Source organism: Cucurbita pepo, chromosome LG20 (assembly GCF_002806865.2).
Source record: "Cucurbita pepo subsp. pepo cultivar mu-cu-16 chromosome LG20, ASM280686v2, whole genome shotgun sequence".
NCBI classification, from domain to species: domain Eukaryota; kingdom Viridiplantae; phylum Streptophyta; class Magnoliopsida; order Cucurbitales; family Cucurbitaceae; genus Cucurbita; species Cucurbita pepo.
Window position 1 is genome coordinate 222335 of NC_036657.1, and position 17968 is coordinate 240302.

Genomic DNA, 17968 nt, shown 5'->3' on the forward strand with positions numbered 1-17968 from the left:
ATTATTATTTAAAGTTTTATATTAAATATTCACAATTATAATAATTTAACAAAAAAAAAAAATCAAAATCAAAATCATTACTAAAAAATTGGTTTCTAAAAACCAAAAACAATTTTGATATTTTGATATTTTGATATTTTGATATTTATCATTTCCACAATTACTATTCAGCCATATATGCTTTCCTCCTCCGTCGCTTGCCCTAGCGATTAGCATCCCCAATTCTGCGTTCTCTCTTCGCATTCCGCAAGCCTCTGCCTCTCAATCCTCCATTATCTGCACCATGGCTCAGACGGCAAGTCGATCCAAATTGCGGTGGGGAGAGCTAGATGACGATGACGGCGATCTGGATTTTCTTCTACCTCCCAAGAAAATTATCGGTCCAGATGAGAATGGCTTGAAGAGAACTATTGAATATCAGTTTAACGAAGATGGTAATAAGGTTAAGATCACAACCACCTCGCGTACTCGCAAGCTCGCTCATGCTCGCCTCAGTAAACACGCCATTGAGCGTCGATCTTGGGCGAAGTTTGGTGACGCTGTTCACGAAGATGTTGGCAGCCGCCTCACTATGGTTTCCACCGAGGAGATCCTACTGGAACGCCCTCGTGCTCCTGGTTTGTTTTCGATAAATCTAGATTTAAACTATTCATTGCCGTTGGTAGATTTCAGAAATGTTAGTATATGATTTCTGTTGCAGCGCATACTTGCTCATAAATTCGTCTCTAAATGTGCCGTTTTCTCCTATGTGGGAGAGCATAAAAATTTCTCTAATAACTGCTGAATATGTTGAAAAACTGGGTGCTTGATTATTGAAAGCGTGTGAATGTATTTGGTTTGTATCTGAAACAAGGTAGAGATAGTCACTTTTCGATGCGAGGAGGATAGTGGCATAGAATTTGCAGAACTGTTCTTTTTTGTTTCGTGCTTTTAGGAATTTCACCCTTGTGTTTGAAGTTGAACTGAATAATTCCAATGATCGATTATTGTTTTCTCTAGAGAATACTCAAACAATATCCTCTTGACAAAGGACACACGACATCTTTGAAATCACTCTGTGATTATTAATTTTTTTTTTTTTACTTCGGTTTTGCGATTTTGCATTTGCACTTTTCATAGGCATTGTGTATGTATGTGCCCATTTAACACCCTGCTCGCATTAGTCCTTCTCTGGAAAAATTAGAAGCATATGTTTTTTGCCTTATTCCTATAGATTTTCTTCTGAGGAATGAAAATGATTACAGGTAGCAAACCAGAAGAGCCGAAGGTTGCAGGAGACCCTCTAGCTCAACTTGGAAAAGGTGGTGCTGTTCTTATGGTATGTAGGACTTGTGGCAAAAAGGGTGACCACTGGACCTCAAGGTGTCCTTACAAGGACTTGGCACTACAAGGCGAGGGATTGGATAAGGCTGCCGCACCAGAGGCGACAGCTGCTGCTCCCGGTGGTGCAACGAAGGGAACATATGTTCCTCCAGGTATGAGAGCAGGGGCAGACAGGACCGGAACCGATATGAGACGTAGGAACGATGAGAACTCTGTTCGTGTCACCAACCTCTCAGAGGACACAAGAGAGCCTGACCTGCTCGAGCTTTTCCGACCTTTTGGTGCCGTTAGCAGAGTTTATGTTGCAGTTGATCAAAAGACGGGTATGAGCAGAGGATTTGGTTTCGTGAACTTTGTGAACCGTGAGGATGCTCAAAGAGCAATCAACAAACTGAATGGATATGGTTATGATAATCTCATCCTTAGAGTTGAGTGGGCGACTCCAAGGGCTACTTAAGTAGCCTTCGCTTTACATGCTATACTCTTCAAGGTCGTGTGATTTGGTTACTCTTATAGGAGGACCCGGCGCCCAACATTTTGTTACTTCCGTCTTCTTGAGCTTCCCTTACGTTGAGAAAATGCTAAATTAACAACTTCCTTGTACTTGGTTGTAAAATCTTTCCTGCTGTTTAAGTAATGATTTTGATTGCTTAAAGTATTTTTGATATATTTTTATCGATTTTTCCTTATTTGATGTAGTTCATTCACTTGTACAAGGATTCATTCCTCCTTTCCAAATCATTATTTTTAACAATAATTTTGCTATTCCAAAAAAGAATGTAAATTAATTTTAAATTTGGTGCAAGAAGTAAATAAAACATTACATGTCTAGTCGAGAAATTTAGTTCTAAATAGGGCCTTGGATTTTGTATGGTGTTCGATTTATTAGACTTTTATTTTATTTTATTGACTTCTTTTTATATATATATATAAAAAAAAAAAAAAAAAAATTATGGTAGAGTGTTTTCGGATTAAATTTTAATTTAAATAGCAATAAAATCCGTGAAGTGAAATAGATGCAAAAACTGTTACGGTTTTATAAAAGGCGGGAAAGAGGTGTATGTAATGCATGAAATTCAATTTACTCTCCGCTTCGCCTTCAATTTGTCGCCGCTCCTTCTTCTTCTACCCGATTTCTTCCAATTTGCAGAACACACCGTCCCGTAATCGATACTTGGAGGCAGCACTGGACGGACTTGAGAAGCAATTCATGGTATGGTTTAGATTTATCGCCCCATTGCTCTACTCGATTCTTGCGTAGCCATGACGATTCCTCATGATTTATTTTATTTTTATGAATCTTGCTGTTTTCTTTAGTTCAATCTCTTCTTTTGTAACACTGTCCTTGTTGATCTTCTGTGTATGTAGAGATTTGGACCAAAATGGAGGCACTGAGACTGGGCTGGGGAGTGAGGGTGATAATCGTGATGGTAATTACGGCGATTTTCTTTCGCTGCGTCACAGCAACCAACCATTCCGTTGGTGGAGCTTCCGGTTGGGATCTCAATTCCAACATCCTGACTTGGTCTGCGGCCACCACGTTCCAAGTCGACGACTATCTCGGTTCGTTCATTTCTCCTCTGTTTTTCCCCTTCCCTTTGAAAACCTCTTCAATGAAATCGTATAATTTGATCCGTGCTAAGTTCTGTTCCATCGGCTTATTGTGAATTGTTTAGTTTCTACAAAGAACGCTCAACTTTTTCTAGGTCATGGTTGTGGGTTAATAGAATCTTTATTTGCATGCATTTTTTTCTTGAACTATATGCAAGTTCCAACTACTGATTGAGTTGACACAAGGGGATGTTTTCCTCGAATCCCTTTCTTGTACAATAATTTATAACTGATCACTTGAATTCTTTTGTTTCTGTCGCTGTATCGTTCTAATTCTTTTTCTATGCCACATTTGTTAATGCAAACACAGTCGTTCTTTAATTCCGCAACTGCATGGCTCTGTTTCTTGAATCAATCTATATTAATTGGAACAAAAAATGAAAGCAAGGAATATAGTCTTCATTGTGCTGATATTACCAGTCTTTATTAGTAGTAGTGGAGTTGGACCGAATCCATAGCTCATGATTTTGAAATAGTTAAAACCAGAAGTTAGTGGACAAAGTTTTAGAGTTTGATGTGTAACCTATTCTCTTTGTTTGATTGGTGTGGGTCAGTGTTTAACTATTTGCCAGTTCACGACGTGCTGGAAGTGAACCGAACAGACTTTTCCATTTGCCGCACCGTGAACCCAATCACCACTCACAGTGATGGGAAGACAGTGATCCACCTGGACCAACCTGGCAGTCGGTATTTCATATGCGGCCGGCTTCAGTACTGCCTCATGGGTCTTAAGCTCCAAGTCCAAGTCCTCCAACGCTTGAGCGACGCCAACAATTCAACGCCTGCTGGTGCTAACCAACCTGAGCGCCTAAGTCCACGCCACCCTCCTCATTCTTCTCCACCGTTTCCACACCACCCTCCTCCTCGTTCTCCTCCACCGTTAGAACTCCCACCATTGCCCGACCGTCCGGAGGCGCCATCACCCTGCATTTGTTCCGGGGTGGGCGAGATGATGATGGCAAGCGGGCCAATGAACTGGTGTCTGGTGTTGCTCTTCATTATGCTTGCAACCCGTCCTTGCTTTCATTCCTTGATTCCATAGGCACTGGTTCTCCCTCTCCACCATGTTAGACCCATTTCAGATTTTTGTTTACCCACCGACACTCCGAATGCGTAGTTCCACGCAGGGTTTGTACTCCTCGGAAACTCCTGCTCTGTTCGCCGGTAGGTGATGCAATTCACGGCGAATCCCCCCTTTTGCTTTGGTTATTAACAGTGCTTACACAAAAATAAGAGATTCTTGGTTTCTCTGAGTAGGTTTCTTCTAAATTTTGTGATTGTTAATAATGAAATCAAATGTGCTTTGGTTTGGAGATGGACGTGCATTTTTCAGTTGCAGCTGAAATGGCAATGGAACAAAATTGGGTTGTAATTGTATGTAGTTTTGAGAAACATGCCTAGTTGTAGAACAAAGCATACCATTTTGAGTTCTTTACAAACCTAAACGAATCCCTTCCCTTCCCCATTCAACAACTAATGGTATTCATTTGCAGTTCAATGGAAATGGCAACGAAATTATGTATACACATGAGATGATATAATATCACACACAAGACAGGACAGGACAGGACAGGACAGCACAGGACAGCACAGGACAAGGAAATGGGAAGGGATAATTAAAGAGAAGCTTCAAACAAAATGCACCTCCGAAATATACTTGGTTTTTTAAGCATTATTAACATTAACGCCTAAGTTCCTGTACCACTAAAAGCTACGTTGCATTGCCTGCAAGAAACGCTGCTCCGATTCTTGCCTCTGTAACCGAATGCTCTGGTTTACCATTTCTATGAAGGCCTCTGCCCGGCTCTTCAGTTCTTCCGAAGTCAACGATACCTTTCTCCGGAACGACAGCGTTTGGTGGAACCTCTCCGACTTCCTAACCTCATCCCGAGCCCACGCCACCGGGTCTTCCTCGTCTGCGGCGGAGTCAACGGCTGCTCTAATTAAGCGTGCCGGTGGAGGGGAGTCCCATGTCTGGCTCTTCTTCAGCTGCGGCGTCTGTTTCCCTTCCCTTTCCATGATTGCCTTCCACGTGGCGTCCATCGAGTCACTGTCACCGCCGCCGCCGCCACCGGCATCTTCTTCCTCCTCCACCTTCTCGCCGGGATATGCACATAACTTCCCCGATGATGGGTCACTGAATTTTTCAGTGAATAGAGTCGGGAAATCCCATTTCACCGGTTTCTCTTCTTCTACTTCTTTCCCCTGTTCATCCTCGGTCGGGATCCTATCCCAGATTTCTATGGAGCCAGTGATCGAAAAGTTCCGGTCTTCATGCGTCCATTTATAGGGAGTGGATGCAGCAACGTGAGTGTTTTCATGAGAGATGTAATTATTTTCGGATGCGTCCTTTTGGCGACGGAAGATGGAGGAGGCGGCGACGGCAAATATAATGAAGTTGAAAACGATGAAGATGTAGGGAGGAGATAGCCATAATCTAAAGGACACCCATAAACCAGGAAGAGTTGTGATCACAAGACTCGCTACTTTTGGGATTACAGCCACTTTGAACAAAATTAGAGTGGATATAATCCCAACCGACACCAATATCGATTTAGTAACCGAGATTGCCGTCTCTAATGTCATACTTACAGGTTTTGGTGACGGATCAGCCATGAATTCCGACGATTCGAGAATTAGGAATTGAAAAAGAGAAGATAAAAGGGGTCGAGTTTAGAAAACAGCATTGAAAACCGCCATTTTTAACATGGAAAAGAAGACCCAGAAATGAAAAAACAAAAGAGAGAAGATTCCTTGAAATAATAGAGAGGAACCGGAAAACTGGATCTAAAGGGAAAAATCAAAAGCAAACTTTAGATATGGAAAAGAGAGGGAACTGTTGTTGAGAGAGAGCTTTACAGATATCAAGCCGAGCTCCATGGAATATGGCCTCCTCCATCAGTGTGTGAGAGAGAGAGAGAGAGATTGAGTAGCTGCCAGCGCCAGCGGGGCCTTTTTATTTAGCGGACTGCTCATCTTCCGACCAAACTTTAGCCATTTCGTGATGCATTAGGCACCGTCGGATGTCCCAGCTCATACTGTTCATGTTATGCTGACAAGGACTTCCTATACCCCACTCCCTTCCCTTTTCTTTTTCCTTTTTTTCTTTTTTTTTTGGATAAATGATGGACTCCCAATCTTAGTCTCCAAGATAATATATATTTAATCCATTCCATACAATTAACATTAATCTCCATATTAAAAACTTGGAAATTGCTCAGATATTTTCCGTTCTTTGTTTAATACGTGGAAAATACAATTTAGGGTTTAGAATTTAGAAGAATTTGAAAATTTTAATTTGTAAGGTATTTTAGGATTAAAAAAAAAAAGAAAAAAAAAGAAAAAAAAAAGACATGGGGTGTGGAGGGGAGTTCACTGTCTGAGGTGAGGAAGCAGGCATACAGGGTGGAGCTGCCATATGCTTTGACAGCTTGGAGCCCATTTGTCACTTCAATTTGCTTGGAATAATTACCCTTCATATTATTTCACCATTCCCAAACTACCTTTGCTTACTTATATTTTCATTCAATTCCAATTGGTGTCTAATATGATTACATTTTAAACCCACACCCACCTTCATCATTTATCAAACCTTATATTATTTTAATCCTGACCCACCCACCCATATTTTATATATATATATATATATAAAGGTCTTATATGCAGTGTTTTTGTTACGACTCGTCGTCTTCGTACATGTAGTGATCTAAACCATTATTTAAAAATTAATCATTCTTTAATTTAAAAATAACTATAAAAAAGTGAGTAAAAACATGTTCAAGTGATGAGGACTTATTTGTTACTTATACCGAACCTCAAAACTGGATTTTGTTACTGATTGTAAGGCTTGTATGGGCGTGAAAAGTGAAATTTTATCTAGTAAAAAAGAATAATAATAATAAATAATAATAAAAAAAAAAAGGGTTAAGAAGGGAGCATTAGAATGTTCCATCAATAATTTGAGTTTAAAAAAAAAAAAAAAAAAAATTAGGTGACATTTCAAAGCCAATAAAGATTCCCCTCGTGAATTTATTATTATGTATATTTATGTATAAATGGGGCGCCCCTAACACCCTACACAGACAATACAAATAGAGGGTCCTAATTAGATGTACCTGATTTTTNTTTTTTTTTTTTTTTTTGTTGGATTTAATTTGTCATTTTCCATGGAATATGAGAAGGAGCTTTCCTTTCTTTTTCTTTTCCCTAACCCATGCCTATCAAAATTATTAGTTTCATTCAATTATATGCAACAAACCACGATCATCAAATTGGTAAGCTTTGTTTAGATTAATAGATAGATTTTATGAAAATTGGTATCGCTGTCAATTTCACAATTTTAGAAGCATTCCTTATAATATTTGTAGCTTATAAGAAATGTTTTAAAATAAAGATATGGTGTGTTAATGCGGGTAGATTAGATTAGGTTAGGATTAAATTGGGAAATAGGATTATAAGGAGTGAATTAACAAATAAATGATAAAGTGGAGGGATCCACCAGACGGCGCCTAGACAAAACTGCTTGTCTGTATGCAAACCAAAATACAAAGAGAATTAAAGAAGGGTATTAATCCTCTTCCCTCCTTTTCCTTTTGCAAAAATAAAAGGAAGCAAAGGCTTAAGCAATGGGCTTAGAAACCTCCTCTTTTGTGTCTAATTTTCAATCAATTATTCTTCCCCAATCCCACCCTTTCTTTCATTCATCATATGTCACACTCCACCAAAACATTGGATTGGGGGATGAAATGGAAGAGGAAAATGGGGAGGGCCCAGGTGGGGAGGAGTTCATAATGCCTGGGCGGCAGCGGCAGTGCGGCACGCCCTTTTGGCTTTCCTCCCAACTTATGTTCCTTTCCATTTTCAAATTTCTTATCCTTTCTTTACACCATCTTTTCAACTCACCCCACTCTCAAACTCTTTCCACTTATTAAATATTATACACCCTTTTCAAAAATAAAGTTTATCTAATAGTAATGGTTATTTATAACGACTTAAGCTTATCGTACGTTTTGACTCGTTACATATCGTCGCCAATCTCACGATTTTAAAACATATCTATTAGGGAGAAGTTTTCATCACTCATTGTAAAGAGACGGTATCTTCTACATATCGTCTCCAACAAATGCATTCTACTAATAGCAGATTTAGACTGTTGCAAAGGGCTATCGTCGTATAATAAACTATAAAAACATATAATTGCTGATATTATTATATATATACTAGAAGCTATTGCATGAGCACATGGGTGAGGCTGGTGGGTGTGTGGCATATATCACAAAATTATGCCACCATTTCCACCTACACCTCAAAAACAATTGATTTGGGTCACCTAATACAAATACGTAAACCTAAGATCAATATATTTTTTTTATTCTTAATCTAAGCTTATTTTTAATTCTTTCTTTATTAAATTTTATTAAATTTTATAGCTTGTCGTTGATGGATGAAAGTAATAGAGGGATGGAAGGGATATAATCATAAACTCATTAACTAATTGATGTTTATCCATTTTGTACAATAAGACAATACATTCATACAGAAGCGAAGCGAAGTACAATAATTATCTTCAAATTTAGTGGATATTTTGACCACTTAAGTTATATTCTCTGATTATTTCATTTAGAGATTCGAATTTCTAATTATATGGTATGAAATTGATATCCAAAACTCAATTTGAGTAGTTCCTTTTGGAACTGGAACTGCAGCATTATTTGATTCAGGTGATTGAAGAAAAGTAGATATTCTTCCTTGATCTTGATTGAGATTGGTCATTGGCAGAAGAGACAGAGATTGTGGGACTACTTAATTAAGACATACATTGATGCAGAGTAACGTGTCACTAAAAGCCTAGAATTGGGGAACAAATTAAAATTGAAGATACCGACGCACACCTAAAATGACATCAAGATGCTTCAATCAATGTATAATGCAAGTATTATAGACACGAACACAACAACTATCATCAATGAAATCCAAGGGGATAATCTGGGAAGCCCCCACCATTGAACTCTCAGCTTCTCAAGGAACATCAATCAGTGGCTCTTAGTTAATGAACATGAATGATTTATTATTAGTGAATCCAATTTGATTCTATGTATGCAGTTCGAACAAAGAATATAATTTAATCCCTGTTTTTAATCAAGTAGTAAGCTCCGAAGGCCAGAATCACCACTGCCGCCGCCAAAGCCGTCGCCTTTTTCTTGCTAAATTTCAACCTCGATAATGGACTTGTTAACCTGGATATCAAGTTCTTTGGCTTACCATCATCATTGGGTGCTGTGTCATTACCCTCCGAGGCGGCGTCCGCCTTTGGTTTGCCGATTTCCGCCGAGCTGGGTTTCTTAGGCATCGTGATAGAAAGAACAGAGCCACCGAATTTGGCACGGATTTGGTCTGGGTATATATCCTTTGGGAGTTTGATTTCTCTGTTGAATTGCATCTTCTTCCCATCATTGGCGAGGTGCTCGCCGGAAATTGCAAGGATAGAGTTGTTCTTTATCCGAACCCTCAATTCTTCTTTCTTGAATTCTGTTTCACAAGTGCAGTTTTCAATTTCAAATCACTAAGAATATAATGAGCATACAGAAGAGACCGTAAGTTGATTTGATGAATACCTGGGAGATGAACCTCAAGAACATGAACGTCGGAGTCGTCGAGTTTTTTCCATTTGCAGAAAGGCTCGAATTCCTCGTACGACACATTCGAAGCTTCACCTTTCTCCATTGTTGGTTTACTTCGCGGCTAATTTGATTGAATGCAGTTCATACGGTGACCCCTCTGTTTTTATATACAAGAAATGTGCAGAGATGGAGAAGAAATATTCTTTTGCAAGTGTCACACAAGAAGTTATGTGGTTTCTTCTGGAAATGGTTTCTTCATAAGCTTTAGAATTACAAACAAATATTCTTTACTTAACCTTCAATCCTTAATCTGCACATCACCATCGCAGCCATTCAACTTCAACTCTAATCATTGGTTGAAGCTTTGGATTGACCAACACCATGGATCGCCCTGGAGAAAGATTGAGCGAAGCAAAATTAATCCCTAAAATTTTCTTTTACAGTTTCTGTAATCCAATACGTTACCTTTTGTCGTAAACAAAAAAAGAAAAGAATGTCATAAATAATTTCATAAAATACAAAAGTACTATCGAATGATTCGAATCAGTACTCATGGATACTTCTAGCATATACAAAATAAAGAAAAGTCATATATTATTGGATTTTCAATGGTAAGCGTTCATAAAATGATTAATAATATGTTCCAATCCCTGATAATTCAAACATCTATTAAGAAACTTCATTGCGATGTTTTAGAACATTTTCCTAACTCCATTGATTCGAGGCACACACTCATTAACGTCCAAACGACTACACTTCCCCAACATTGAGCCCAGCTGATCAGCTTTGGCGTACAGTCCCAACAGTCCTCCAGTATGAATGAACAGAATCTTCCTCCCTTCCCACTTCTTTGGATTCTCAGGCATGTCTTTCATCATACCATAAGCTGCTTTCCCGCTGAAAATAAGGCGGTCCTAAGGAAATAAACCAAAAAAAAAAAAAATGCGTTTGCTAGAGAGAGGTTTCCACATCCTTATAAAAAATGCTTCGTTCCCCTCTCTAATCGATGTGGGAATCTCATATTTACTCTATGTATGTATATGTCGGGTAGGATGCATACCTGTATACTGGATCAAGAACAACGCCCGTGGATTCAGCAACTTCTTTTACAAAATTAAGCTCATCAGGCGTGCTAATTGCATAGCCAAGACCCTTTGCCTAAACAGAGAACAAGAAGAAAGGAAAGTTCATCTCAAGTTTATTATGTGGAGATAAAAGATCAGAACCAGCACAAAAAGAAGGGAAGAAGACAGAGATTAGGCTTCACAGAACAAATGGCACTAAAAAAGGGAGAAAATGAAAGGAAGATGGTTTCAATTCAACAAAATAATAAAAACGATGCTGCCAAACGTAAGCAAACCAACAACCTTCATAGATGAACTAAAGTCCTACTTACATCTTGGATTTCAACTATATCGTGTGAGTCAACACCGGCATGAAGGCCATCGAGTAAACCTTGAACCAACTTGTGGAAGTAATCAGGATCATAACAAACGGAGAATGCACGAATCTGCATGTATCAACGAACTTAAAATGTGAGGAACTAAGATGTAAAGAGCAACAACAAGATGATTTTAGAAAGGAAAAAGAAAAAAATAAAATAAAATAATACTTTTGCCTTCAATGTGCTCAACCATGATCCCAATGCTAGACCAGCGACTGTGCTCCCACTGAAAAGAATCAAAACGTAAGACATCAAATATTTAAGTATAGAAGTACTACAACCAAGTTACTAAAAAGAAAGTAAACAAGGAAAAGGCAGCAATAGAGAACCTGCCACAAGCTACTACAATATCATCAAACTTGATCTTGTCGATTCCAGTATCCAGTTGCCGTTCAATCTCCCTAATTGCTTCAATATATCCCCTGAGGATAACCAAAACACATTTATTACTTATTAATGTAATGATGATATTTATGCAATACATCAGTATTCAACTGATTATGTCTCGCTATCTTCGTAAGGAATGAAACCAAGAAAACTATTTATGCTTCTTCAGCATGATTGTTTTATTCTTTTCCAGAGAACAGTCAGCCATCAAATCCAACCACACCTAACATGGTTACTGCCCTCGCTAGCAGATATTGTCATCTTTGAACTTTCCCTCAAAATTTTTAAAACGTATCTGCTAGGGAGAGGTTTCCACACTCTTATAAAGAATGTTTCGTTCTTCTCTCCAACCGACGTGGGATTTCACAATAATGGATAGGAGGAAACAAACACAGCCAAATCATACCAAGTTCCATGGGAATTCGATCCTCCAATAGGAATAACATATGGCTTTCTTCCTTCAGCGACTAATTTTGACTTTAGATAATCTGTTAGTGCCTGAAGTTGAAACCAAGAACAAAAAACCATCAGCATGTTCTCTCGCTAACAAAAATCCAAAGAAGAACATGGTAACAAAGAAGAAATCAACAAACCACGCTTCCAATTTTTGCATACTCTTCCTCTGAGATAAGTTCAACATGAGCTCCCACTAACCGCTCAAAAAGGAGATTTCCAGTCAATCCAGGGTCTTGATTCACAAGGGCCTGCATCATGGACGTAACATGGGAGGATATCAAATCATAAGAATAAAGAAAATTGTGAGAGGTAATTTTAACAAAATGTAATTTTAACCTTGGAAGTGCTTAGAATAAGATAGGTGTCAAGATTGAAATACTTTGCAGCCACAGCAGTAGCCCGGCAGTGATTGCTTTGGATGGCTCCTATGGTTATAATACAGTCCGCACCCTGTTGCAAAGCATCTGCTATCAAGAACTCTAATTTTCTGACTTTATTGCCACTCATTTGCATTCCTGAAAGATCATCACGCTGCATTCATTGTGTCAGCAATATTTCCACTAGTGTAACAAGTAAATAAGAAAAACTAAAAAGAAAAACACTACGAACATAAAAACAAATGTTTTCAGACATAATGCATGCACATCATGTTTGATTAGAGTTCTAGAAATCAGCGGTAAAAGTAACCAGTAAAATTATGTTCTCAGGACTCCGAAAGTATAAAATGGAGAAAAAATCATAGTTACTCTTAGCATAAAACGTCCATTTCCACATTGGCGGGAAAACAATCAAACGAATTTCTATAAGAGAAAAGGTTAAGTCAGAATGAATTACCTTGAGCCAGACCTCGGTGTTGTTGGGCAGATTAGGAAGGTTCCACTTGTGAATGGGAGTAGGAACCTGATTCCAAAATTGTAAACAGTAACTAACTACAACAACGTTCTTAAGGAAGCAATTATTGCAAGAAGACAAGCCGGAAAGGAAATTGGGAATAGGGAACTTACCTGTGCAAGAGAAGAGAAGTGAGTGGGGATTGGATTTAGGTGCGAGGCCCAGGACGGAGCGACATAAGGTCTGACAGAGAGGAGGCTGCAGTTGCTGAGGACCTCGTCGTTTTTCTTGCTTTCAGGCTTCATCTCCATCGCCGGAGACTGCGAGATACTGCAACGAATGCAATCTAAACTCGGGCTTGATGGCGGAGAAAAGGAGAAGCGCTGGTTGCGGTTGCGGAACCCTCCTGAATAAATAACAGGAGTTGAGAAGAGGGTCGACGTCGACAATGACAATGACGCCGAGTTGGTTGATGGCGCGGTGAGTAGAGACCGTTGGAGCATGCCATTGCTCTCTTTGATGAACATCTCTTATCTCTTACATTGTGCTTAACGACTTCATCGTTCTTTTAGAGTCTAAGTCATTTTTTACCATGACTTTGAGGAGGCTCGACCCTTTTTTATTTTTTAACCATTTTTTATTTTATACCATGTTAGATGAAGACGACTCACATGATATTAGAGTCTTAGTCATTTTTTATCATGACTTTGAGGAGGCTCAAATCCTCTTCTTTTAGATATCATGTTAGATGAACATGACTCATGTGATGTTGGTTTGTGCTACTTCAAAATGACTCACAATTGGTTGTTATGGAAAGAAAATGCGTATGGGGCATTGTTGAAAACATATTCTTTTTGTAGGGCCAAATACGAATATAAAAAAGAAAAGGGATCCGAATCAAAGAAAAATAAATCGGACCGTCTAAAATGGACTGACGAAGGAACCAACAAAGCCCACGGCCCACAAATATCGCAGCATGTCATACCTTTTAAATTAATAAATGTCAAATATTATTTTAGATAATACAGTTCTGACCGTTATTTAAAAGCATGGAGGATAATACAAGGCTTCTATATTTTATAATTATAACTAATTATTTATAAATTACCTTTTTAAAGTTTAATTCTTTATTAAATACAATATTAAAAATTTAAAAATTCATATGGTAGGAATCTATTAAATATAAATTTAAAAATTAAAATATCAAATTTTCATTATATCAACACTAGAGAGAGAATAAAATAGGATAAAGTTGTTAAGGTATTTTTCTTTTCCTAACAAAATATTGTTACGTTATAAATTTGCATAATAAGTTGAACACGTCACATTTATTACATTTATGTATAATATAATTATAACTGCTTTACTGTTTGGTAAATTTTATTATAAATTAATTATTAACAAATAATTTTTTCAATCTTAACTTTATTATTTTAAATATCTCTAATTTATCTTGTTTTTTGACATTTAAATTTAAAATTTACCACAATTTTATTTACTTTTTTATTATAAGTAAATTTTCTCAAAATACATCCAAAAATGGAAAAGGGTGAAAAATAAGGAACTTTGGAAGATTACACGTGTAGTAAAGTTGTTCAATAAATGGGATCTAGCTATAAAGTCGAGTAGTACTTTACTTGAGGGGTTAAAACCAATATTATTAAATGTTTGAGAATGACATTTAAGGCAAACTTACATGATGAATACAACAGGAGTTGAAGTCCAGGGCGTTCTTTACTGGTTGGAGACTGTCTTCCAGTTTCAACCCAAGTATCCTTTCCAACTGTGAAAGAGACGACACGCTAATTTGCCCGTTCATGAACCTGGTCAGACCATTTGAAAGGTGTTTCGTTGGTTATAACTTTGAAAAAGCCCTCTCGACTCTCCACGTGCTGCGACCGTACTCACAAAAGTAAGTTGTGACCCTCACACACGATATGATTGAGACTACACGAACATTCTACGTTGGCGTGTAATTTCTTACCATCTTGATGTGCATGCGTGTTTAATCAAATACTGCTACATTTTGCTTCACTTGAACCTGCTTAGAATTTCTTAGAGCTCATATAATTATATTCTTCGATTGAAACAATACTTTCCAAGTTGTACTGGTAAAGTGCCTGAATCACGTTGGTAAAAAGTTATACGACCCAGTAAATGATTCAAATTCATTTCAATGAAGTTTTGATTCGACGTAGAAGCATGGAGTCATGTCATTGAGAATCAAAGTGATGAAATAAGAAGCGATGTTGCACTTAAAAAATACTTTAACCTAAAGTAGCGACAAGGTCGAACCTTAAAACTTGACCTAGAGTAAATGAAAATAAATGAAAGTAAATGCACGTATAGATGGCGTTGAGCATGAACTGAAGATCGGTTAAGGGTGAAAGAATCTAGTCTAAGTACGACAAAACCATAAAAGTAGAGCAAAAAATTAGAGTAAACCATGACTCCTCTTTTATTTTATAATCAAGCACGACATAATAGTTTATTAGTTTTGACGGGTAATATTAAGAAAGAGAAACATAAGTGGAATCGAAAGTGCGAACATTATATCTTACGACGGTTGTGTTAGAACATCTTTCCAACTTCATTAATGGGAGGCACAATTAGATCATCGTCCAAACGACGCCATTTTCCAGACAGTACGGACTGAAACTCATCAACTTTGCCATACATCCCCAACAGTCCTCCTGTGTGAATGAACAAAACCTTCCTCCCTTCCCACTTCCTTGGATTTTCACTCATTTCTTTCATCATTCCATAAGCAGCTTTCCCGCTGAAAGTGAAAAAGAACACAACGCATACAATAAAGACGTAGAATTTGGCTTAAGTATTGTAACATATAAGCATATACCTATACACTGGATCCAACACAATGCCAGTAGACTGAGCAACTTCTCTAATAAAATGAAGCTCCTCACACGTGTTCATCGCATACCCCAAACCCTTCGCCTGTTCACATTACGTGGAAAGAACCACGTGATTCATGCATGAATTATTGCATAATTAAAGCCATATAAACCAATTCAATTTTGTCTTCATTAATCATAACTAAACTCCAACAATCAACTTACTTGATGAACTTCAACAATATCATGCCAGTCAATACTAACACCAAAGCTGTCCAGCGAGCGCTGAACAAGGTCGTGAAAATAATTATGAGCGTTGTCGAATATAGAGAATCCATGAACCTGTAAAACACGTCTTTACTGTCAGTTTCACTGTTTTAAAACATGTATACTAAGGAGAGACTCCACACCCTTCTAAAAAATGTTTTTGTTCTCCTCTCCAACCGATGTGGAATCTCACAATCCACCCCCCTTGGGAACCCAACGTCCTTGCTGGCACCGTCTGGTGTCTGGCTCTAGTATCATTTGTAATAGCCCAAGCATACTGCTAACAGATATTGTCTGCTTTGGCCTGTTATGTATCGTCGTTAGCCTTACGGTTTTAAAACGCGTATGTCCTTATAAGGAATGTTTTGTTCCTCTCTCCAACTGATGTGGGATCTCACAATCCACCCCCTTGGGAGCCCAACGTCCTTGCTGGTACCGCCCGATGTCTGGCTCTAATACCATTTGTAACAGTCCAAGCACACCGATAACCGATATTGTCCGCTTTGGCTTGTTACATATCGTCGTCAGCCTCACGGTTTTAAAACACGTTTGTCCTTGTAAGGAATGTTTCGTTCCCCTCTCCAACCAATGTAGGATCTCACAATCCACCCTCCTTAGGAGCCCAATGTCCTTGCTAGCATCGCTCGATATCTGGCTCTAATACCATTTGTATACAGCCTAAGCCTAGTAGATATTGTCCGCTTTGGTGCGGTATGTATCGCCGTCAGCCTCACGATTTTAAAACGCGTCTACTAAAGAAGAGTGACATAGTGAAGAAGGGCCTTACTTTTGCCTTAAGGGTACTTAACCATGACCCCAATGACAAACCAACGAGCGTGCCTCCACTGAAAACAAGAAACACCGGCAGCCACTTTTTATTATGTTCTACTACTAAAGCATCCAATTTCATTGACATTTTTAGCACGAAAAGAAAGTAAAACCTGCCACAAGCTACAACAATATCGTCAAACTTGATCTTCCCATTCAGTTGTTCTTCAATCTCCCTAGTTGCTTCAATATAGCCCCTAAACATAACCAATGTCTACATAAATAATGGAGACAGACAGAGTAGTTTATAGATAAGATGGAAGAATTAAAGCCCACCAATTTCCAAGGGTATTACTTCCTCCAGCAGGAATAACATATGGTCTTCTTCCTTCAGCGAGTAATGTTGACTTTAGGCAATCCGTGAATGGCTATGGTTTAAACACACAACAAAACACAAGCTATTAATCATTGTTCTGTTGTGTTCATCAAATCAAGCTCACACAAACAAGGTAAAGGCAACAAACCACAACAGAACCAAATTTTTTAAGATCCTCTATTGGGGCAAGCTCAACTTGAGCTCCAACTAACCGCTCCACAAGAAGATTTCCTTTTAATCCCGGATCTTCGTTTACAAGGGCCTGCATCATTCATGAGAATATTCGCTAAAACCACCCCACCTAAATGGTGCGACAGTGAAAAAGTTATCTATTTATAATCATTTCGAGAATCAATTAACATTGTAAAAGAGTAATAACCTTGGAAGTGAATAGAATAAGATAAGAGTCGAGATTGAAGTACTTAGCGGCGACAGCAGTGGCACGACAGTGGTTGCTTTGAACGAATCCTGCAGTAATTATGCAGTCGGCGCCTTGCTGCAGAGCATCCGCTATAAAGAACTCTAATTTTCTGACCTTATTCCCACTCAGTTGCATTCCACAAAGATCCTCCCGCTGCAGCAAATCGTTTTGAAGCAAAACAGTTCTTAATATTAAGTTAAGCAGCAGCTAGGAAGAACATAGAATTAATGAAACAATGACCTTGATCCAGACGTGGGTATTCTTTGGCAGATTTGGAAGGTTCCATTTGTGAATGGGAGTAGTAAACTGATTCAAAAAAATAATTAAAATGAAGTTTTGTGGAAACTAAAATGAAAGGAAGCTTCGAAATGTCTTCACTTACGTGGCCAAGAGAAGAGAAGTGCGTGGGAATGTGGTTGAGATGGGAGGCCCAGGACGGCGGCGCGTAGCGCCTCACCGTCAGGAACTCCAGGCTCTCCGGAACGACGTCGTTCTCCTCCTCCTTCTTCTTGCTGATTTCAGGCGTCGTGATCTCCATGGTGTTGGTAATGGGCCGGAGCTTCATGTCCTTTTATGCAACCAAAATTCTCCAGATGCCCCTATGTGAAAACG

At 38.5% G+C, this 17968-nt stretch overlaps 6 protein-coding genes across 6 annotated transcripts; 2 read left to right on the forward strand and 4 right to left on the reverse strand.

Annotated features, from left to right (window-relative positions):
- The first annotated feature begins 145 nt into the window (after positions 1 to 145).
- On the forward strand, positions 146 to 2021 carry LOC111783709 (eukaryotic translation initiation factor 3 subunit G-like). Its single transcript, XM_023664629.1, has 2 exons — positions 146 to 617; positions 1245 to 2021. The coding sequence occupies exons 1-2, from the start codon at positions 284 to 286 to the stop codon at positions 1778 to 1780; spliced, it is 870 nt and encodes a 289-aa protein (XP_023520397.1). The 5' UTR covers positions 146 to 283; the 3' UTR covers positions 1781 to 2021.
- A 406-nt stretch (positions 2022 to 2427) lies between these two features.
- On the forward strand, positions 2428 to 4239 carry LOC111783638 (uclacyanin 1-like). The gene is made up of 3 exons (XM_023664556.1): positions 2428 to 2536; positions 2692 to 2886; positions 3489 to 4239. The coding sequence occupies exons 2-3, from the start codon at positions 2706 to 2708 to the stop codon at positions 3974 to 3976; spliced, it is 669 nt and encodes a 222-aa protein (XP_023520324.1). The 5' UTR covers positions 2428 to 2536; positions 2692 to 2705; the 3' UTR covers positions 3977 to 4239.
- Positions 4240 to 4638: 399 nt separating this feature from the next.
- On the reverse strand, positions 4639 to 5550 carry LOC111783484. Its single transcript, XM_023664416.1, has one exon. The coding sequence runs from the start codon at positions 5548 to 5550 to the stop codon at positions 4639 to 4641; it is 912 nt and encodes a 303-aa protein (XP_023520184.1).
- Positions 5551 to 8733: 3183 nt separating this feature from the next.
- On the reverse strand, positions 8734 to 10035 carry LOC111783656 (17.8 kDa class I heat shock protein-like). The gene is made up of 3 exons (XM_023664573.1): positions 10020 to 10035; positions 9549 to 9945; positions 8734 to 9462 (listed from the first exon to the last, which is right to left on the reverse strand). The coding sequence occupies exons 2-3, from the start codon at positions 9655 to 9657 to the stop codon at positions 9056 to 9058; spliced, it is 516 nt and encodes a 171-aa protein (XP_023520341.1). The 5' UTR covers positions 9658 to 9945; positions 10020 to 10035; the 3' UTR covers positions 8734 to 9055.
- Positions 9944 to 13111, reverse strand: LOC111783655 (putative D-cysteine desulfhydrase 1, mitochondrial). Its single transcript, XM_023664572.1, has 11 exons — positions 12846 to 13111; positions 12676 to 12741; positions 12178 to 12372; positions 11979 to 12089; positions 11792 to 11883; positions 11328 to 11420; positions 11167 to 11224; positions 10951 to 11064; positions 10615 to 10712; positions 10204 to 10451; positions 9944 to 10085 (listed from the first exon to the last, which is right to left on the reverse strand). Exons 1-10 carry the CDS (start codon positions 12981 to 12983, stop codon positions 10247 to 10249), a joined length of 1170 nt encoding a protein of 389 aa, XP_023520340.1. The 5' UTR covers positions 12984 to 13111; the 3' UTR covers positions 9944 to 10085; positions 10204 to 10246.
- Positions 13112 to 15106: 1995 nt separating this feature from the next.
- On the reverse strand, positions 15107 to 17930 carry LOC111783653 (putative D-cysteine desulfhydrase 1, mitochondrial). Its single transcript, XM_023664571.1, has 10 exons — positions 17739 to 17930; positions 17597 to 17662; positions 17315 to 17509; positions 17084 to 17197; positions 16896 to 16987; positions 16733 to 16816; positions 16579 to 16636; positions 15750 to 15866; positions 15530 to 15627; positions 15107 to 15451 (listed from the first exon to the last, which is right to left on the reverse strand). The coding sequence occupies exons 1-10, from the start codon at positions 17919 to 17921 to the stop codon at positions 15244 to 15246; spliced, it is 1215 nt and encodes a 404-aa protein (XP_023520339.1). The 5' UTR covers positions 17922 to 17930; the 3' UTR covers positions 15107 to 15243.
- Between the last annotated feature and the right edge of the window lie 38 nt (positions 17931 to 17968).

What these genes read in the sequence shown, in the direction of transcription:
- LOC111783484 (XM_023664416.1), bottom strand. Translation starts at nt 5,550, where the DNA reads ATGGCTGATCCGTCACCAAAACCTGTAAGTATGACATTAGAGACGGCA.
- LOC111783655 (XM_023664572.1), bottom strand. Translation starts at nt 12,983, where the DNA reads ATGGAGATGAAGCCTGAAAGCAAGAAAAACGACGAGGTCCTCAGCAAC. An exon ending in ATGCAAAAATTGGAAGCGTG is followed by an intron (nt 11,884 to 11,978) that starts GTTTGTTGATTT and finishes TTTCAACTTCAG; the next exon opens with GCACTAACAGATTATCTAAA. An exon ending in TGAGCACATTGAAGGCAAAA is followed by an intron (nt 11,065 to 11,166) that starts GTATTATTTTAT and finishes TGATACATGCAG; the next exon opens with ATTCGTGCATTCTCCGTTTG.
- LOC111783709 (XM_023664629.1), top strand. Translation starts at nt 284, where the DNA reads ATGGCTCAGACGGCAAGTCGATCCAAATTGCGGTGGGGAGAGCTAGAT. An exon ending in GGAACGCCCTCGTGCTCCTG is followed by an intron (nt 618 to 1,244) that starts GTTTGTTTTCGA and finishes AAATGATTACAG; the next exon opens with GTAGCAAACCAGAAGAGCCG.
- LOC111783653 (XM_023664571.1), bottom strand. Translation starts at nt 17,921, where the DNA reads ATGAAGCTCCGGCCCATTACCAACACCATGGAGATCACGACGCCTGAA. An exon ending in ATACCCACGTCTGGATCAAG is followed by an intron (nt 17,510 to 17,596) that starts GTCATTGTTTCA and finishes GATTTGCTGCAG; the next exon opens with CGGGAGGATCTTTGTGGAAT. An exon ending in AGTAATACCCTTGGAAATTG is followed by an intron (nt 16,817 to 16,895) that starts GTGGGCTTTAAT and finishes GGTTATGTTTAG; the next exon opens with GGGCTATATTGAAGCAACTA.
- LOC111783638 (XM_023664556.1), top strand. Translation starts at nt 2,706, where the DNA reads ATGGAGGCACTGAGACTGGGCTGGGGAGTGAGGGTGATAATCGTGATG. An exon ending in CCAAGTCGACGACTATCTCG is followed by an intron (nt 2,887 to 3,488) that starts GTTCGTTCATTT and finishes GGTGTGGGTCAG; the next exon opens with TGTTTAACTATTTGCCAGTT.
- LOC111783656 (XM_023664573.1), bottom strand. Translation starts at nt 9,657, where the DNA reads ATGGAGAAAGGTGAAGCTTCGAATGTGTCGTACGAGGAATTCGAGCCT. An exon ending in TCTTGAGGTTCATCTCCCAG is followed by an intron (nt 9,463 to 9,548) that starts GTATTCATCAAA and finishes CTTGTGAAACAG; the next exon opens with AATTCAAGAAAGAAGAATTG.